Source organism: Mustela putorius, unplaced genomic scaffold (assembly GCF_011764305.1).
Source record: "Mustela putorius furo isolate JIRA1106 unplaced genomic scaffold, ASM1176430v1.1 tig00537350_pilon_pilon_pilon, whole genome shotgun sequence".
Classification (NCBI taxonomy): domain Eukaryota; kingdom Metazoa; phylum Chordata; class Mammalia; order Carnivora; family Mustelidae; genus Mustela; species Mustela putorius.
The window spans coordinates 22,248,774-22,268,192 of NW_025422471.1; the positions used below are offsets into that span (position 1 = coordinate 22,248,774).

The 19,419-nt window shown below is 38.3% G+C and overlaps 1 protein-coding gene across 2 annotated transcripts in view; it reads right to left on the minus strand.

The window, feature by feature from the left end:
* Positions 1-19,419, minus strand: part of CMYA5 (cardiomyopathy associated 5) — an 89,030-nt gene that overhangs the window by 18,717 nt on the left and 50,894 nt on the right. The window contains exons 5-9 of one of the 2 annotated variants that reach the window (XM_004766808.3): positions 19,290-19,312; positions 14,814-14,932; positions 7,975-8,124; positions 5,282-5,428; positions 4,007-4,154 (exon numbers count right to left, since the gene is read on the minus strand). In XM_004766808.3, coding sequence (XP_004766865.1) covers positions 4,007-4,154; positions 5,282-5,428; positions 7,975-8,124; positions 14,814-14,932; positions 19,290-19,312 — 587 coding nt within the window. Of the gene's footprint in view, positions 1-4,006; positions 4,155-5,281; positions 5,429-7,974; positions 8,125-14,813; positions 14,933-19,289; positions 19,313-19,419 lie in introns of those variants that run through there. The other variant, XR_001181932.2, reaches the window with a different exon arrangement.

Here is a 19,419-nt window from a genome sequence, read left to right on the forward strand (position 1 = left end):
TGCCCTGTGTGTGTGTGTGTGTGTGTGTGTGTGTGTATCTGTTCCTATTACTCATCCCTTTCTCTGTTCTTTTCATTTCCTTTCAACTTCTCTTCCTACTCCAGACCAGAGCCCATAAGGCTGTCTGTCTTTTCAGGGATTGGGGGTGAGAGATATGAACTCAGTTAGTCCTCAGCTCTCCTAAATCAATTAGGCCAGAGATTCTAACCAGTCAGATGACGTGAGAGTGGCAAAGCCAAAAGAAGTTTGTCTATGCCCCTGATTCACCCTCTCATTCATTCATTAAACAGACCTTTATTGAATATCCACACAGATAAGGTCCCCGTCCTCACCCAGCCAACCTAGCTCCATCATAAGAAGTAATCTTTGATCTCCCCTTAGTCCCCAGCAGTGACCTCTGGATCAATTTTTGAATCTGGTTTAGTATAGGGTTTTTGGATAAAACCCAGAACCAATGATATTAACCCTTTTAGGTAACACATATTTATTGAGTAGCTACAATATACCAGATACTGTCAGACACGGAGGCTGCAAATTTTCATAATGATCCCTTCATAGAGCCAACAAGTGAGTGGGATCAGACAACTCTTGGCTTGCTGTTCTTTCCAGGACACAAAATAACTCTAATTATGCACTGCTGTGCAAAAAATCGAGGTGAAGAATGTGGTTCTAATAGACTCCAACAGTAGGGATTGTTTGCATTTGTTGACTAGAGGTGATAAAATTCTAAATTTCTTTATCAGTTCTACTATCTGACTAGCTGTGTAGAGTTGTTATGCTAGAGATAGAGCAATATGGATGATAGTTAATAATTTATAGAGTTCTGAACCCTCTGATCCCATAAGGAATGCTTTCAAGTTGATTTTAAGAGCCAGATAGTTGAAAGACTAAGGCACATGGCCACTCCCCAAGAGCAGACTTTTCCTTCCTTCTGGAAGTCTTAAATTGGAGAACCAAAAGACATACAAATGAGTTTTGCAGTTCTGGGCCTCTGAGATTAAGGATGAATTATTCCAGTCCCTTGATGCTAACCTGGGGTATAAGACATTGAGCCTTTTGTATTGATGGGGGATGGCTCTAATACGGTACCTCAGCAATCGACTTAGCAAAGGAACAGGGCAGCAATTTGTGGCCCACAAATTCATGCTTGCTTCAAGAAATTAATTTTTCTGTCAGACTCAGTAGGGCTCCAGAGGCTGGAGAGTCATCCCTGGGTTGTGGATTAGACACACCATTCCACCTCCTGGCACTGAGGAGTCTTTTAGCACCTAACTGGAAAACAGCTCCATCTCCAACACAGTTCCGAACTGTCAACAAGGCCCTGCAAGTGGAATTTCCCTTCACCTTAAACTTGCTGCACTACATCCATTCAGTAACAGAGGGTCCTTGTATTGTTCTTTAACTTCCAGGAGCTTCTGCTTATCCAACCTCTCAGATGCTCTCCTTTAACCGGAAAAATTAAAATGAATCCACTGGCAAAGTCTCAGACAGAATAAACTAATGACAAGCCTCCTGCTCTAATTAGCTCAACTTTTGTCTTCATAAAATTAGCGGGTGGCCATTTTTTTCCCTACAAATGGAACTGTCATTGTTTTCTTGGGCTTCGATAGAAGGATTTGTTTGGAATGTATTATCAGTGTTGATACAAAATGAACATTATGTTTTTTGTTTTATTTTGAGGGTCCCGAGGTGATCAGGAAAAAGAAAATCACTGATCAAAGAAGTTTTAAATAATGGTACTGCATTCTCTCTTTAAATCTATGATTTCCCTGTGACAAAAGAAACTACGGATTCATAATAACTTATGCTAACTCCGTGTACTAACTCAGTCTATGTAGTAACTCAAGGTTTAGGACTAATGGAGAGAATAAGACAGATCTGAGTTTGAATCCTGACTTCAAATGCGCATTCCATCACTTAATACTTTCGCCAATTTATTGAACCTCCTTGAATCTCACTTAATGGAGATCATCACCTCACCTACCTCTTAGGATTGGTGAGAGGGCTGGATGAGATTTTGCCCAGTTCCTGAAACGTTGAAGACCCTCCGTGAAGGACATTTCCCCCTCCAGCTCCCCCTTTCCCTTCCCCTTGTAGCCATGTTTATGAGGTGACATCATAGTTCCTTTAGTGAGATGGCTACTGGGTTTCAGGGTTTCTAGATCTTTGCTGATTTAAGAATCCACTGTGCTGATATTATTTATGCAAATGCCAGCTGGGGACGATACCATGACAAGGATGAGTCATTTCAGAGCACTCCTTAACAGTCTGTTTTTGCCTCAGAAAGAACTGGGTTTTCCTCACTGCTGGTGAAGAGCAAAGGGAGAGATTCCCAGGGACTTGGGCAGGGTTCTCAGGACACCAAGAGCTTTGGGGAGAAGGCCCAAGACTCCACTTTGTGACATTAAAGAGGAATTAGCAGCCTGGACTTTGAACTCTGACAAAATGGGGTTTGAATCCTGATTGTTACTCACTAGCTGAGTACCCTCCCAAAGTGTCTGCTTTCTCTCAGACTTCCTATAAGAATTAAATAAGGCAATGGGCATAAAGCATTGAAGACAGTGACTTGCACATAGTAAATGCTTAATAAAAGTCAGTTATAATCTCTTCTGTCTCTATCTCCCTCTCTCCCTCCTTTTCTCCTCCTTCTCTCTCCTTTTCTCCCATCCCATCTTGGTCAGAGTTTACCTCTCCTCTGTTTGCTAATTACTGAAGCCTGTCATCCAGCATTTGGCACATTAACAGAGGTGTTGGTTTTTTGTACATTTACTACATTCTCACTTCTGCTGAAATGCCTACATCCCACCCATATGCTCGACATTAATTCATCTTTGATCATTATTTTATGAAGCCTGTCTTCACCTACTTGAAAGAAGCTATAATTATTGCTCAGTCATATGAAACCTCATATAACTAAATAAATAGTTGTTGACTGATCATGTAGATAATCAAGGGCTTAAATAATACACTTTATTAAAGAGCTGTCTAATTCCATACCATTATTTCTAAGTTTTATCTCCTACCAAAATAGTTTTTTTCAGTAAACTTCATTTAAAAAAAAAAAACCTAAAATGCCACTATTAAAACATGAGCAGTATAGGGGTGCCTGGGTGGCTCAGTGGGTTAAAGCCTATGCCTTCGGCTCGGGTTATGGTCTCAGGGTCCTGGGATGGAGCCCCGCATTGGGCTCTCTGCTCAGCTGGAAGCCTGCTTCCCTTCCTCTCTCTTTCTGCCTGCCCCTCTGCCTACTTGTGATCTCTGTCAAATAAATAAATAAAATCTTTTTTTTTTTAAAAATGAGCATTATTAATAATGATCTGAATATGCGCCCTGGAAGATGAAGTTGCTCTATTGCTATGGATTATAGGCCAAGAAATCATCATCTCAGTAAATAAATTAACATTTACCAAATGTCCCCAGGATGCACAGCCCTTGAATGATAAATTTAAAGCTTTATAAGTTTAGTGAAAGAGCTTCCCATTTCTTTTTTCCTGGCAAAATCTCTTTAGAACCTTCATGCTCTTAGAGAGGCAGGTATGTCTCTATAACAATATTTATATAATTAGCTCCTTTATATTACCAATACATCAAGGAGACACAGATTTACATTATATACAAGCTCACTATTAGTTTCCTGAGTTAGATGTATCTATTCTGATATAACTACTAAAAAGTGCATGAAATATGCATAAATCCTGTCTAACGACTCAAGTTAAATATACCTCAAAGAATGTTCCATCTTATTAAAATATGCATACATTTTTCTTACAAGGGAGTCTTTATTCTGCATTGTAGCATGTGTTTTATTACAAACTTGGAGTTCATTGATGAATAGTGATGGAGTTGCAAATCAAGTCAATAGTTTAATTAGCTTAGCAAGATTTTAGGATGCTTTTCTCCCTCCGTGAGCCGAAGCTCAGAGTCAGGTTAGGAGCTTCAGCTGAGTTCCAGGCACCCTGGGCTCTCCCCATGGAGAGGTGAGGTCTCCTGAGGAGAAGATCCTTACCTGAGTCCCTCACCCTCTGGAGAGTGCTGTCTACAATACTCCAGAGTATAGGTCTCAGTGGCCTCTGGGTTGGCAGGCCGCCATCGGATGGTGGCCATGTTCCAACACACCGTACAGTCCTCGGCACGGATTACAGGGGTGGAGGGTGCTGCAAGAGAGGGAACCAAATCAATTATGGAACAATCAACATCAGCTTCGCTTCTCTGATACCCTGGGTAGAATGCTTGGGCATGATTTTATTTTAATTTTTGATTAAAAAGTACATTCTTGGTTAAAAGCCCAAAAGATATGAAAATTTATGTAATGAAAAGTCTCCCTCCCACCTCTACCTTCCAAATTGCAGTTTTCACCCATCCCCAGAGAGCCTCTAATATTAGCTTCCCATAAATCCCACCAGTTTCTTTATATATATACAAGCAAATAAAAAAGAAGATTCTCGTCTACCTCCCTTCACAGAAAAGTTAGCCATGATCTTGTCTTCCATTGGTACTCAATAAATACTTGATTCAGACAGCAAGAAGAAAGGATAAAATGGTGGGAGTGTCATTTCTTCCTCTGAGGTAGTTACAGTGATCTTCAAGGCAAGGCAAACTTGGCTTATGCTGCACCTACTTCAGCCCCCCTGTGAAACTGCCCCGTCGTGGAAATGCATTCCCAGTTGAATATCATTGCTGAAAACTCTTTTGGGGCTCCTAGCACCCTTATGATGAAGCCCAAGCTTCTTATATTGACAAACATGGCCCCCAAACACTAGCCTTTCTTACCTCATGTCTTTCCTCTCCTTGTTTTTAAGTCAAAGAAATAATACCAAACTTCTTGTAGTGCCCTGCACCCTCTATACTGTTTCTTACCTTGATATCTCTGCTTACATATCTTCTTCAAAAGGCATACACTCTTTTAACCTTTAATCCTTTAATCCTTTAAAGGATCCTTGATCCTTTAAGGGATTCTATTCAGGCTTCAACACTAAGGAGCCATTCCAGATCCTGCCCCTGCCTCAGGTATCCCTATGGAGTGTTCTCATAACAACTTATAAATAACTAGATCATGGTCCTTACCACAATTTTTTAATGATCTTCTGTTTTGTTTTGTTTTTTATTTCTCCCACTTGACTGCAATCTTCTAGAATGTAGGAACCCAGTTTTATTCATCACTGTATACTCAGCACTGTACAACATCCAGCATACAATAGGTGCTTAATAAATGCTTATTAGATCTCAGTAGTGTGTGAAGAATTGAATATTGTCTCCCAACATCCCCTTAACATCTCTTTACCTGTTCTAAAAATTGCCCTTTCGCTGGGCAGGCTACATCCAGTGAAGTTCACGGCCATGACCCACACTTGATAACATCGGTCAGGTTCCAGATCTTCAAAAATGCAGTAGCTTTCTTTCACTGTCAACCTGTATTCTTCTACCAAGTCTAGCATAAAACACAATTAGAAAGTCTTGGGTGTCTTCCAAAATAAATTGAAAATTATAGCTATTGAAAGAAGTGCTCAGTTCTTTTCAGTGGAAAATTCAAACTGATAAACTTAAGATAACTTTTGTGATAGCTCACTTTAGAATTCATAAGAAAGCAACGGCATGGTAAAAAGAGATATTTAGAGTGATGTATTATTACTTGTGAACACTTACCAGAAAATAATAGTGTATTAGTAACATTCTAAGCTTCATCTGCCACAATTAAAATAACTTATTTCAATAGTAAACACTAAAATTGCATAGTTTATGTTAGTTTAAATCTCTATAGTACATTCTGAAACATTCTTAAGAAGCAATGCCAATATTTCAGGAGAGTATGTAATAAAATATGGATAACTCCATTTTTTTCTAAATTTATGATGTTATAAAACACCTTTCCAAATTAGTAAACAATTTTAGTGCTCAGTATGATTTTCAAAGTTTCAAATCCTGGTTCCTTCTCACAAATTCCAGAATCTTTTCATCTAGAGAGTTCCATGATTTACAGAAATACTTGAATAACGTTGATAAGTCATGAACTATTCTAAAAAGTAACTTGTTTGATCAAGACATTTCCTAAAATTTCTTACATTATTTTATTTTCACTATTTTAGGGGCCTTCCTACTCAACACCAGTATGAACACCTGCCCTTTGGGACTGATCTGATCATTCATACTGAAACTTTTTCTCCTTTACAGAGAATTATTTTATTTTTAAAATTAGCCTTTAATCATTTTGGTTTTCTTCCCTTATCTCTCTTGAAAGTCACATCTTCAAAACTCTTCCAGTTAAGAAGCCCAGATCATTTTCTTTTAAAGGAAATTTAGGAGCACTTCAACTCGGTTTCTTTAATTGCAACTTTCCAGCCCACTGAGCTATACTTTCTGGATGGAAAGTTTGGTTTAGAGAATCTCATAAGGACTTGTACACTGAAAAACATTTCCCCCACATCCTAGAAACTGTGGTTGCAGTCTTCAGCAGAGTCCTGCTGCCTCAGCACTTCTTTGAACGATGCACATGACCTATGTTGGGGGAGACCCCACACACAGCAAGATGTCAAGGCACAGAATGAATGAGACCTAGGACAAATAAGTGTTTGGAGGCTAGGGGTGGGGAGGAGTTGATGCACTTAAAAAAAAAAAAAAGCACTCCAGGCAATAAGGCAATAAGTTGGTGTTAAGAGGAGTCTTGGAGAGCCACAAAGCTCCAGGACATGACAGCTGGATATGGAGGAGGAAGAAGTGTGCTATCACAAAACAAACACAGAAACAAGCAAACCAAAACATAAGCTTTGGAGTCTCAAAGGTTCATGCTTGAATCCTACTACCCCTGTCACGTAGAAGTTGTGTGGCCTTGGGCAAACTGCTTAACCTCCCATCAGTTTTCTTATTTGCAAATGGGGATAATGACACTCACCTTGCTCTGCTGTGACAGATACATGGTCATATTGCCAGGAATATAAGCAGTCCTTAATAGGCAAACTTAGCCAACTTTATGCCTATGGTTGCTTTTTTCTTTTTCTTTTTTTTTTTTAACTTTTTCCTTATTTAAGTATCACCTGACATCTCAAAAGACTTAAATCTTGGTAGCAGCGAACTATATTATAATTTTTTCCTCATGACAAGTTGGGCTCCTGAGTTTCATAATGGCATGTCCATCCTGTCACCTGCTCATCGGCGTTCCAAAACATGTGGGTCCATCTTCAACAAGCAATAGAAAATGCCAGCGTGCCAGCTCTGATTGATCAAGAAGTACAAACTCAAAGTGTTTGGCTTCTAGGTCTTATTAGAAGTCCTACTGAACAGAGAGATATTTACAGAAGCTCAACTACATATGTGTCATATCTTCACCCTGCTAATCACTTTCACTTCTATCTGCATACTAACTGGAGATGCAAGGAGACTACTCACAGCCCACACCTTGAGATCTGTGAACCCTAAACAAACCTTTATGGTTTGTTTGCAGCTTTTATCAAAGTGGATCTGAGAAGCCGTCAACCATGACATCAATACTGCATTTGCGTTAAAATTATTTTGGACGTAATAATCTTTTATTGCAGCTCAGTCCTCTGTATCCAACTCATTTCTGTCCTGTATACAGCTCATTTCTCCTCTGCAAATTGATACATATTATACTTTGTTTTAAACTCAAGTACTGATTGAGACTTGTTCTCCCTGAAGGGCTGTTATGTTACCACCTTTCTGCAAATGAGACTCTCTTAGTTGCTCCTGCTATCCTGAGAGCTCAAAGCCAAATCTGAAACTTAATTACAATATCCATGTTGACCTTTATGGTGTTTCTGCATTTTCTTTTCCTTAATTCGGATTTCCAGTTTTTGCTTAGCTGTTTTATGTTTGCTTATATGGTCGTTGGTTTCTTGTTGTGGTTTGTATATGTGGCTGTAAGTGCTTTGTGGAATGAGTTGCAATACAGGTACCTTTAAATCCTTCCTATGAAGATGCAGAAATGGACACCTGTATCTGTATCTGTGTTAGCAATCCTACCGTTTACTTCTTGGTCATCCTGGGGCTCCTCCATGCAGTACACCTGGAATGAGTCAATGACATCTTCCTTGTTCATGCTCCAATAAACGGCAATTGTGGTGCTGGTGGCAGAATTGGGTTCCTGAGGTTCTAATCTAGGAGGCTGGGGAACTGGAATAAAAGCAAGATTTATTACCACCAACGCTGTTTTTACTCATTGATTCATTTTCATTTTGCAGAAGTAACTTATGTATGTTGAGAAAACATCAAACAATACAGAAATACATGGAGTAAAAATGGAAGGGCTCCCTGTTCTCAACAACACCCACCCAAGCATATTCTCTGGATGCAACCACTGTGCCATTAGAGTGTGGTTTTGATGCATTTGTATAGGCATGCTTATTGACACCGAGAAATAAACATAGACCGCCAAACTGTGATCACTTGGTAATACGCTTCTGTAGTTCGATATTCAGAATAATAAACTTACACAGGTGAGAGGATGCATCAAATGATTTGATTTTCCTTCAAAATGAAAACTTGAGTTGCTTTGCTACATAACCACTGTTGTTTCCTTCTACATAAATAGAGTCTATATTCAGAACAGAGACAAATAAAGCCCTTTTGGAACCAGTTGCTGCATCATCAAAGCTGAAAAAAGACTGGTGTGAATAAAATATCAAAATACCCTTTGTGAAATTACTATCCCATTTTCTCTTTCTAACATGACTCTACCAAAGAATCTTTTTTTAAAAAATATATATATATAAAGACTACATAGGAGAAAAAGTACCCTATTAACTCATGCAAAGGTAAAGTTTAGATGTCTGACAGAACTCTATTTTTCTGAATTTTAAATTTGGACAGTATCCTCAAGTGTTTTCAAAGAGATTTTTAAAGTTTACATTATGCATATTAAACATTAATAGTATGTACAATGCCATAAATCAAGCTCCTACGCAACTCTCTTCCCACATTTTTAAGATACAAAAGCATTGAATATTTTCAATGAAGCACTGAATGTTAAATTTACAAATTAGAGGAAAAGGTTATTCCTATAGTTGAAAAGATGCCATGCTTTTACATTTGTTTTCATGATTATTTTTTCCATTCAACATTTCCTGAGAGATAAACTTACTGAAATACTTTAGGCCAAATTTTATGAGATTACTTTATGAAAAGTCAACACCAAAGGACAAGAAAACAAAGGTTAGTTCAACAAGAAGATAAAAAAAAAAAAGAAAAAATAAGAAATGAGTCTAAAGAATGGAACAAAAGGAGGCAAATTGGAAAGATTCAAAAAAGAGATAAGAGCTGAGGAAATACAGAGTTATGAAAAGTGAGGAGTAGGTTAAGAGGGTGGTCAAGTTCATGGGCTTCAAAGCAGAGACACCAGCCTGAGGTTGAATGCCAGATCCCCTGTGGAGAAAGGGGAACCCTCCTACACCGTGGTGGGAATGCAAGCTGGTGCAACCACTCTGGAAAACAGCATGGAGGTTCCTCAACAAGTTGAAAATAGAGCTACCCTATGACCCAGCAATTGCACTATTGGGTATTTACCCTAAAGATACAAACGTAGTGATCTGAAGGGGCATGTGAAGCCGAATGTTTATAGCAGCAATGTCCACAATAGCCAAACTGTGGAAGGAACCTAGATGTCCATCAACAGATGAATGGATAAAGAAGATGTGGTATATATATATACAATGGAATACTACGCAGCTATCTAAAGAAATGAAATCTTGCCATTCGCGACAACGTGTATGGAACTAGAGGGTATTATGCTTAGTGAAATAAGTCAATTGGAAAAAGATAACCATCATATGATCTCCCTGATATGAGGAAGTGGAGATGCAACGTGGGGGATTTGGGGGGTAGGAAAAGAATAAATGAAACAAGATGGGATCGGAAGGGAGACAAACCATCAGAAACTCTTAATCTCACAAAACAAACTGAGGGTTGCTGGGGGGAGGGGGTCAGAAGAGGGTGGTGGGGTTATGGACATTGGGGAGGGTATGTGCTGTGGTGAGTGCTGTGAAGTATGTAAACCTGGCAATTTACAGATCTGTACTCCTGGGGCTAAAAATACATTATATGTTTATTACAAAATTAAAAAATTTAAAAAAATACTACGTGGGAAATTAAAAACCCATTCTATCCTATTCTTTAACCAGGACCCAGTTTCAAACCTGGGGATATTTTGACAATTCCTGGGCCCTATCCCATAGTATTACCTATCCATTTACTTATGTCTATAATTTTTCTCAGGAATGTATTATAGATTTCAGTGTAGAGATCCTCCACTTCTTTTTATTAAATGCATTCCTAAATATTTTATGGTTTTTGACACTATTTCAATGGTATTGTTTTTAATTATTTTCTAGTTCTTCTGTTAGTATACGGAAATATAATAAATCATTTCTAATACTAAAAAACAAAACAAAACAAAAAAACAGGTCCCCCACTTAATAGCTGTGTTAGCTTAGCCTTGGTTTCCCCATCTTTGAAATGGGAAAACAACAATAATAATACCATTTCCTAACACATTTGTTGTAAGTAGCATATGTACATTTAGTGCTTAGCAGATTGTCTGACACATACCAGTGCTAAAGTTTCAAAAGGCGAATCGGCCTTGGCAAGAACACAGAAAAGGGGAGGGACGTCTGTGAAGATGGGAGATGAACTGTGGATCTATCATCTAGTAAATCACAGAGAAACTACCAAGGTAAGACATGCTGAGCAGGCTGCTTGATAATCTCAGAAGCCTGCCTATCAGAGCACCTCCCCAAGGAATGATAAAGGTTCAGAGACCCTCACACTTTGACTTTCCTGTGTCTTCCCTGCAGGAAATCAGTGTCACATTCTAAAGGATTCCATCCAGATAAATGCAGTTCAGTGAATTTTCATGCTGCCCAGATTTACTGAAGAGCCAGGCAGAATACTTCAACTATTGTCAATCTTTGAAACAGTGCCGAACTCCCTGAGGCATGAATGATGAAACTCTCCCTTTCTTTTTTCCTGTGAATTTTACATTGAGCTATATCTGCTTTTAAAAACAGCAACAAGTTGCCAAATCTCTCTCTCTCTCTCTCTCTCAGGTAACTCAACAAACTTAAAAAGTGATATGGACTCCCCCCGCCTCCCCGCAATCACCAAATTTTAAGAAGGAAGTGGTTGTCGGGAATTAAGCAAAACATGTGGGCTAGGAGTGATTTTTGTACCTCATGTGCTCCTTTCCCCCAAAATTATTACAGTTAAAACATCTTTTCAAAAACAGGAAACACTTTCACTTTACAAAGCATTCTAAAATTAAAAAGAGATTAAGAATATTCCATAGATGCAATCCAACGATAATGCTTAGATTTGCAGTTCCTGTGTGGCGGAATATCAGGGAGTCAGATTTCATATGTTAGCAACTCTGTTTACAGTTCTATAGGAATAAACTTGCAAAGGAGTAATGCCAAAAAAAAAAAAAAATACAAAATGGGATTTTAAGGCTTCTCTCTGGGAGGCTAAGAAATTGGGCAGAGAAATCATACCACGGATCCCCTCTACCTGAAGGAGTGTGCCCATAAAGAGCTGTCACACTCAGTTAAGCATCAGATCAACTTGGACTTCAGGACTTGTGTGGCCAGATAGATCCCCACTCCATCTAGCTGTGTTCCCAGAAGAGCAGCATGATTCACAATAGCCAAAGCATAGAAGCAAAAAACATCAATGGGTGAACAGATCAGCAAAATGCAGTATAGACATACAATAAGACATTATTCAGTCTTGAAGGGGGCGGGGGGAGAAAAGGAAGGCAGTTGTGACATGTGCCACAACATGGATGAACCTTGAGGACATGACACAAAAACAAATACCGTATGACTCCACTCAGGAGGGACTGAGAGTAGTTAAATTCAGAGAGACAGGAAGTAGAATGGTGGTCGCTAGAGGCTGGGGAGCCAGGGGTTGGGGGGACATTGTTCAACAGGTACAGAGTTTCAGTTTCACAGGATGAAAAGAATTTGGGAGACAAATACTGGTGACGGTTATCTAAGAATGTGAATGCACTTAATACCATTGAATTGTACACCTCAAAGTGGTTAAGATGTAAGTTTTATGTTAACGTGTATTTTACCACAATTTCAAAAAAAAAAAAAAATCAAAACCAAGTCCATAGGAGCCAAAGTCAAGGAAGCCTTGGATGTTACTAATCTCTGGTTATCCATCCTTTCACAGCAATGCACTCTGCCCATCTGTGGTGGGGCAGGGGTTTAAGTGCAGAGACCCTGAAGTCGAATTGCTCCCTACCCCCTGACCCCGCACCCTCAAGTAGCTGTGTATCTAGGGCAATATATGAGACAATTTTCTGTTCCCTCTGTTTCCTCACCTATCAAATGGGAATAATAACATGAGTAATAATAATAGTAAATGAGTAAAATTAACGAGTAAAAATAGATGAGTAATAATAATCACGCGAGTGTGGAATAGTTGCTAGGGGCTGTTCCATGTCTCAGTAGAAAAGTCACAGCCTTTCCTTAGAATTTCTGATTAGTGTTGGCAGTGGTCAGATTAACTTTTCATGTACCTGGGGAGGATTTTCTATCTGAGAGGGTTTACTGGTCAAAAATGAACAAAAACTATTTAACAGCAAGTCAGAGCCCTGGGCTCCAATTCCATGAAGCAGCCATACCATGTGTGGCGTTTGCCTCACAGAAATCAGTCTCTCTATAAACAGCTTGGAACTCCCAGGAGTCCCAGGCGCCCTATTTCTGAATGAATCATTAACACTTGGTGACAATTTAACCCTGTGGTCTCTCAAATATATGGAATGTCCTCTCATTTTGCCTGTCAGATATTCAAAAGCATATCCTTCTAAATGAACAACAGCATATAACGAATCCCTTAAAAGCAAACAACCTACTCTGTTCATCAGAATTTCTTAGTTTCCAATCACCTCTCAATTTAAATGCCTCTTAAAGATGTTATAAAAGACACCTTTTGGTTTTGACACTTTTATAGAGAAAAATCTCTTAGGATAAATGACTGAATTTCTCACTTTCTCTAAGGTTGTGGGTGACCCCTGAAAAGCCTTTCACCAAACTAGAATTCTTCTTACAGGAGTGAAAATTAATTGTCAATGTAAAAATAGCAGTTGTCTCTCAGGTGGTTTGGAAATAGCATTTTTAAAGGAAGATAGCAGAGTACATTTTACAGTAAGTGAAACTTGATAACTTCACTGAAACATAGCAGCTTTGAGAAATCTAAATAAGCTTCATTGTCTTGTTTGTTAAAATAGCACATTAAAAAATATTTTGAAGAGTCGGCAGGATGCTTCTGACAGCTGAGTAGGAGGCTCCTGGCCACAGAGTGTGATGCTGAGCTGTTAGTTCTCTAAGCTAATCTGTTTAGTATGAGAAAAAGGCGGTGGTTGGGGGGGGGGGGGGCTCAGCTGGAGAAGGAAAAACCACTCATAAGGAAAAATCTGTTCAAGACATATGAAAATATTTGATTTATTTTTCTTTCTATAACTGACTGCTGGTGTGAAGCAAATAATCTCTAGAAGACAGAGAGGGAAATGTTATTTTACAAGGAGAAAACAAAAAAAGATGAGACCCTTTGGTTCCATTGCTGCTTCCTCCTAACTCCTCGGTATCCCAGGTCAGTTGCAGAGCTTCAGATGGAAATGCAGATTATAACTGAAATGGTATGCTCGTCTTGGGCTTTGATTTGGAATCTGGCTTTTAATTTTTACAACTAAGAAGGGTTTTTTTCCCCCCAGTTATATCTCCTTACATATAAAAACTTTACAAGGGAAATAAAAGCAAAAATAAACTATTGGGATTATACCCAAATAAAAAGACTTTGTCTCATGAAGGAAACAAGCAACCAAATAGAAAGGCAATCTACAGAATGGGAGAAGATATTTGCAAATAATATATCTAAGGGGTTAATATCCAAAATTTATAAAGAACTTACAGAAATCAACACCAAACCCCCCAAATCATTCAGCTGAAAAATGAGCAGAGGACATGAATAGTTTTTTACAAAGAAGACATCCAGATGGCCAACAGACATATGAAAAGATGCTCAGCATCACTGATTCAAATCAAAACCAGAACGAGATATCACCTTACACCTGTCAGGATGGCTAGTATGAAAAAGGGAGAAAACAAAACAAAACAAAAAATATATTGGCAAGAATATAGAGATTTTGGATATTGATGGGCTCTGTTGGTGGGAATGTAAGCCGGTGCAGCCACTGTGGAAAACAGCATGGAGTTTCCTCAAAAAATGAAAACCGGAAATACCATACAATCCAGGAATTCCACCACTGGGTACCCAGCCATAAAAAAGAACAAAATCTTTCCATCTGCAAGGGCATGGATGGAATTGGGAGGTAATATGCTAAGTGAAATAAGTTAGAAAAAGACAAATACCATACAATTTCACTTATGTGTGGAATCTAAGAAACAGAACAAACGAACAAGCAAAGAAAAACAAACAGAATCATAAATACAGAGAACAAACTGGTGGTTGCCAGAGGGGAGGGGACTTGCGGAATGGGTGAAATAGGTGAAGGGGATTAAGAGGTACAGACTTCCAGTTATAAAATCAGTAAGTCACCCAAATGAGAAGTACAGCATAGGGAATAGAGCCATTAAAACTGTAATAACATTGTATGGTGACGATGGTAACTACACTTACCCTGGTGAGCAGGGTACCTTTATTGTACAGAATTTTTTAATTATTATGTCATATGTCTGAAACTAACATAACATTGTCAACTGTACCTTAATTTAAAAACGTATACAAAATGAACAAGGAAACACTACCAAATTTCATCGAGGTAATTAATATATTAAAATTCCTACCAGCCACTTGTTTTAACATCTGGTCACTTCTTGCTGAGCTGTCATCATAATGTTCAAAAAGTGAAAACGCAGCAGGCATTTTCTCTAAAGAAGCAGTGCTCTCCATTGCAGAAAGCAACCTATTGGGGGGGGAAACATTTTTATGTAAGTCAAGAAATTAACGTACAGAAGGAAAGCTAGAAATATTTGCTTAAAATGAGGTGGTTCTCATTAGTGGTGGTGGTGGTGGGTTTTGTGAGGCACTGTAGCCAAACAGGAGTGAAAGTGTTTTGAAGTCTAGAAAGATAGGTCTAAAATCTATTTATTCTTAGGATTCTTTCATGTAATGGGTTAATATTAGAAATTCCATGTCTCTACTCTGAGATCTGAATAGACACCATCAAACTACACAGTCTCAATTTTGCATCTGTAAAGTTAGTCCTGAAATTTACTATATTTTAATGACTTTCTTTTTTCTTTATTTCCTGAAGGATGTAAAGGTTGTGAGCCCGTCTGGAAATTCATACGCTCTTTGATGTCCGTGCTTTTCTCAACCCTCCCAACTACACTCCTCGTTACTTAATCTTTCAAAAACTATGTTCACCTACTATGTGCAAGGCACTGCTCTGGGTACTGGGGATACAGCAGTGAAGGAGGATGAAGTCTCCAAATTGTTGAAAGACTAAACAAACCACAGTTTATAAATCAACAGCTTTTATATACTCATGACCCTTTTAGGAGGGATGCTAACTCAGCATTTGTATCCAGGTACAAACTGGATTTTAAAACAAAACAAAACAAAACAAACAGGTTGACTTCGAAGAGGAAAAAGGGAAGGAGAGATTGCAGAAGCATTTCACTTTAGCACGAGGGGCCTAAAATTTTGTTAGGAGCTCTCCTCTGGGCACCTGGCTCACAGAGGAAAAGAATTATTCCAGCAATTAAGGAAGCTTTGAGGAAATCCATCAGCTTCATTAGCCTGGACTTTTTGGTTTGGACGGCACAGATCCACCTCCAAGCCTTTGCACTGTCTGCTGGAACTTTCTTCTCCTAAATATTGTATGGTTCCTTCCTCACTTAACCTGTCCAAATATCAGCTCCTCAGAGAGGACAGCCCTGAGTATACTACTCATACAACACTATGTGTCCCTAATACCTTTACTTCTGTTAAATTTTACTTCCTCAAACTTATCACAACCTATTTGTTTTTGTCTTTCTACTTCACCAGAATATAGTCTCAGGCAGGAGAGGACTTTGTTTTGTTCACCACTGTATTGTACTGTGTTACTTGGCACACAGCAGGCATTTAATGAATATTTAATGAAGAGAGGATGATTTCACTTGGGTGAGAATATCGGGATCTCAGGTGTGGTAAAATGTTTTCATCAGTGCGAGGAGAGATTATAAAATGTAAATGAAATATTTACATATAGTAATATAGTGTCCACGATACTTACTAGTGTTAGGAATAATAAAATTTACTATCATCTGATTTGGGAGAGATGGGTCCCTTAGTGGCTTCCAAGAGAGGTGACATTGGGGCTTTGTCTTAAACAATGAGTAGGAGTTCCTGAGGCAGGAAAGGAAGGAAGGGTATTGCAAATGGAAGAATGGTTTGAATAAAGGCACAGAGCTGTGAGAGGGTGTGGCACAGCTGAGGACCCAAGGGGCCGCATCAGTGCCTTGAGAACCGGGTAATGGAGACAAAGAACAAATGGAAAGGAGTTTTGTGAAAAGCTTTCATATTCACCAAGAGCTTCCATTTTATCTTGTAAGGCAAAGAGAGCCACAGAAGTAAGAATATGCAGGCAGGAGTGTGAGAAAGGATCAAAGCAAATATGCAGATCAGAGGCATAATGAGGTGGGTTGGGAGCTCTGGTTGAGGGAAAACACCAAGGGCTTAAATGAAGGCTTTGGGGGCTCATAGGCTGGAGATGACAGATTCCAAATTAATGAACAATGCTGACTAGTACATATACTAAGCCCAGTCAACACATATCACTGACTAGATGGGAGACTTTCTGAAACACAAAAGTTCTGGTTGTAGATACCACCAATAAAATGTTTGAGTTTTCCTGTACACATTGACCTGTTCAATTTCAACATCAGTATATGAAAGGGCAAGTGAACATCTTTTTAAAAGCAGGTCCTATAATGATTGGTATTCTCCTTTTTCATTATTATAACACAAAAAAGCAAACTGGAGAGAGAGAAAAAATGGACCTTCTCAACAGACCAGCATTTTCTAAGCAAATGTGTTTTTCAAAATATGCAAATATTGAGTCTAAATATGCTTGACAGCATTCCTTAATTTAAGCATTTTCAGTGTTGAAAAAATCATTAAATAGACAAGCACTGCCTTTAGAGATACCATATGAAGGGGGAAAAAAAGAAACAAGGTTAAAAAACAACAACAACAACAACTAGATAATAAGCACTTCTCATGGAAAGGAACACCAATACCATTGAGACTGTGTGGTAGAAGTTGTCTTCTAAAAGGGCACAAAAGCCTTCTTTTTGTTGAAACAATCAAGCTTCACCGTGTGTGTGTGTGTGTGTGTGTGTGTATGTGTGTGTGCGCGTGTGTGTACCCTTGTCTAACAGGGCTTTCATTAAATCTCAAATCCCAAATTTTGTTGTCTTTTTTCTTCACAGAAAATAATGGTTATCCCAAGGGTACTCTCCTTGAGGTCTCATGCAGCTTTAGCAGAGATTAATTCATTGTCAAATGGACAATGAAATAATAATGAAGTAAAATGACACACGGATGAACAAGTTCAAGCATGAAACCAAAGAAATGGTATTTAGAATTAAACGAATGCCCATTCATATTAGCAAGTTAATACTCTAAGGTGGAGAAAAAAAATGTACTGCAGCATTTCTTAAGGGACAAGCATGTGCAATTTTTTGTTCACCAAATTTTCCTGCCAATCAGTACGTTCCATGAGTAGATGAAGTACAAAGAAGCAAATAATGCATCTATCTACACTGTCCAGTATATTTGAAATGGCACTATGAATCCATATTTTTTTAAATGAAAATAGAAATCATTAATACTTAGAGAAATGCATAATTTTTTAAAAATAAAGAAATAAATTTAAAAAACTGGGGGCAAAGCCTGGGTCTGAGCTTCCGGGCCTGCCTCAAGAGCCTTAGTCTCCTGTGTGAGAACCGGCAAACATGGAGAGCCCTCATCCTACCTTGGAGTCCCACCTGGGATCTGAGGTGAGGCTCCAGGGACTTGGGCTTAACAAACTGCCCCAGTATTTCAAAGATAGCCAGTCTGAGGAACCATTGGGCCAGAGGACAGACCCTTAGAAACCAAAGGTTCTCAACTCTGTGTGCCCATTAAAATCACCTCGGAAGTTTAAAGAATGTCCAGGCCATCTCCCAGACCAATTAAACCAGAATCTCAAGAGGTAAGACTCAGGTGTCAGCACTTTTTAAAGCTCCCTGGGTAATCTGATTTATGAGAGAGCTGCTGTAATAAAACCTTTATTGATTAATGCCAATATTAATATACAAGTTATTTTCTTAAGACTTATCAACAATATTCTGTTTAACAGATTGTCTTTAAAGGTAAACAGGATTTATCTGTGCAGTTTTCATTACCTAAAAAAGTCAGGTTTCTGTATTTTAGTGTATCACAAATACAAATTTTTTATTTTGCTTTATGCACTCTCGCAATGTAGCATTGTGAAGTAAGCTCACAATTTTATAACTTTACCATTTACAGTTTTAAAAATTTACATGAAAGGGGTAAAAATGATAAGAACATTAAGCTCAACTAGTAAGAAGGACCTCAAGTCTTGCTCTGAGGCAAAACGGAAAACGTGTCAGATCAGTATGAGTAGTTCAAAATCAGATGCTCCAGAAGATAAATATAGATCTAATGGTATGTGTTTTTATAGACAATATTTCCTAGTTTCTTGTTGAGTGTTTTGCCTTTTAAGATAATGACAAATTTCCCTAGGATTGAGTGTTAACAACAGCAACAAAGACAAAACATAATCAAAAGAGGAAGATTCACTTAGATTAGCTGAGCAAAAAGATAAATGCATGCCTATCTTTTGAAGAGAAAATGAGAGAACATTCCATTAAGATTACATAAGTCATAAAATTACTCAAAGCAAAAATGAATGATTCTTTCAAATGCTCATATTTAGCCAATAAGTCTAAGCATCTACACAATGTTCTGTATGCAATGACAGTTAAGATGGTCCAGATTAGGCTGAAAATACAGAACACATCTAAAGGAAGCAGTTAAAAATCTACATTATGATAATTGTTATTTAACTAAAGCACATGCAATTTTCTTTCAAAGCTGTCGTTTAGCTTTTAAAAGCACAGTGTCTAAAAGTGAAAATTCAGTAGCTCAGTAAAATTATGTATTTTTTAATTGGCAGCTCATTTTCTAGAAAGCATCAAAATATTAAAAATAAAGCATACAACCATGCTATTCTCAGTCACCACTACATTGTGCCATGTTTTATATACCTTTCATTGATTTCCTCAAACGACTTATGAGGGAATGAGAAGAGGAGAGAGAGGGAGAGAGAGAGAGACTAATTAACAACAAAAAGAAAAACCAACCAAGAGTGTTAAGATTATGCATGTTCTAAACGCA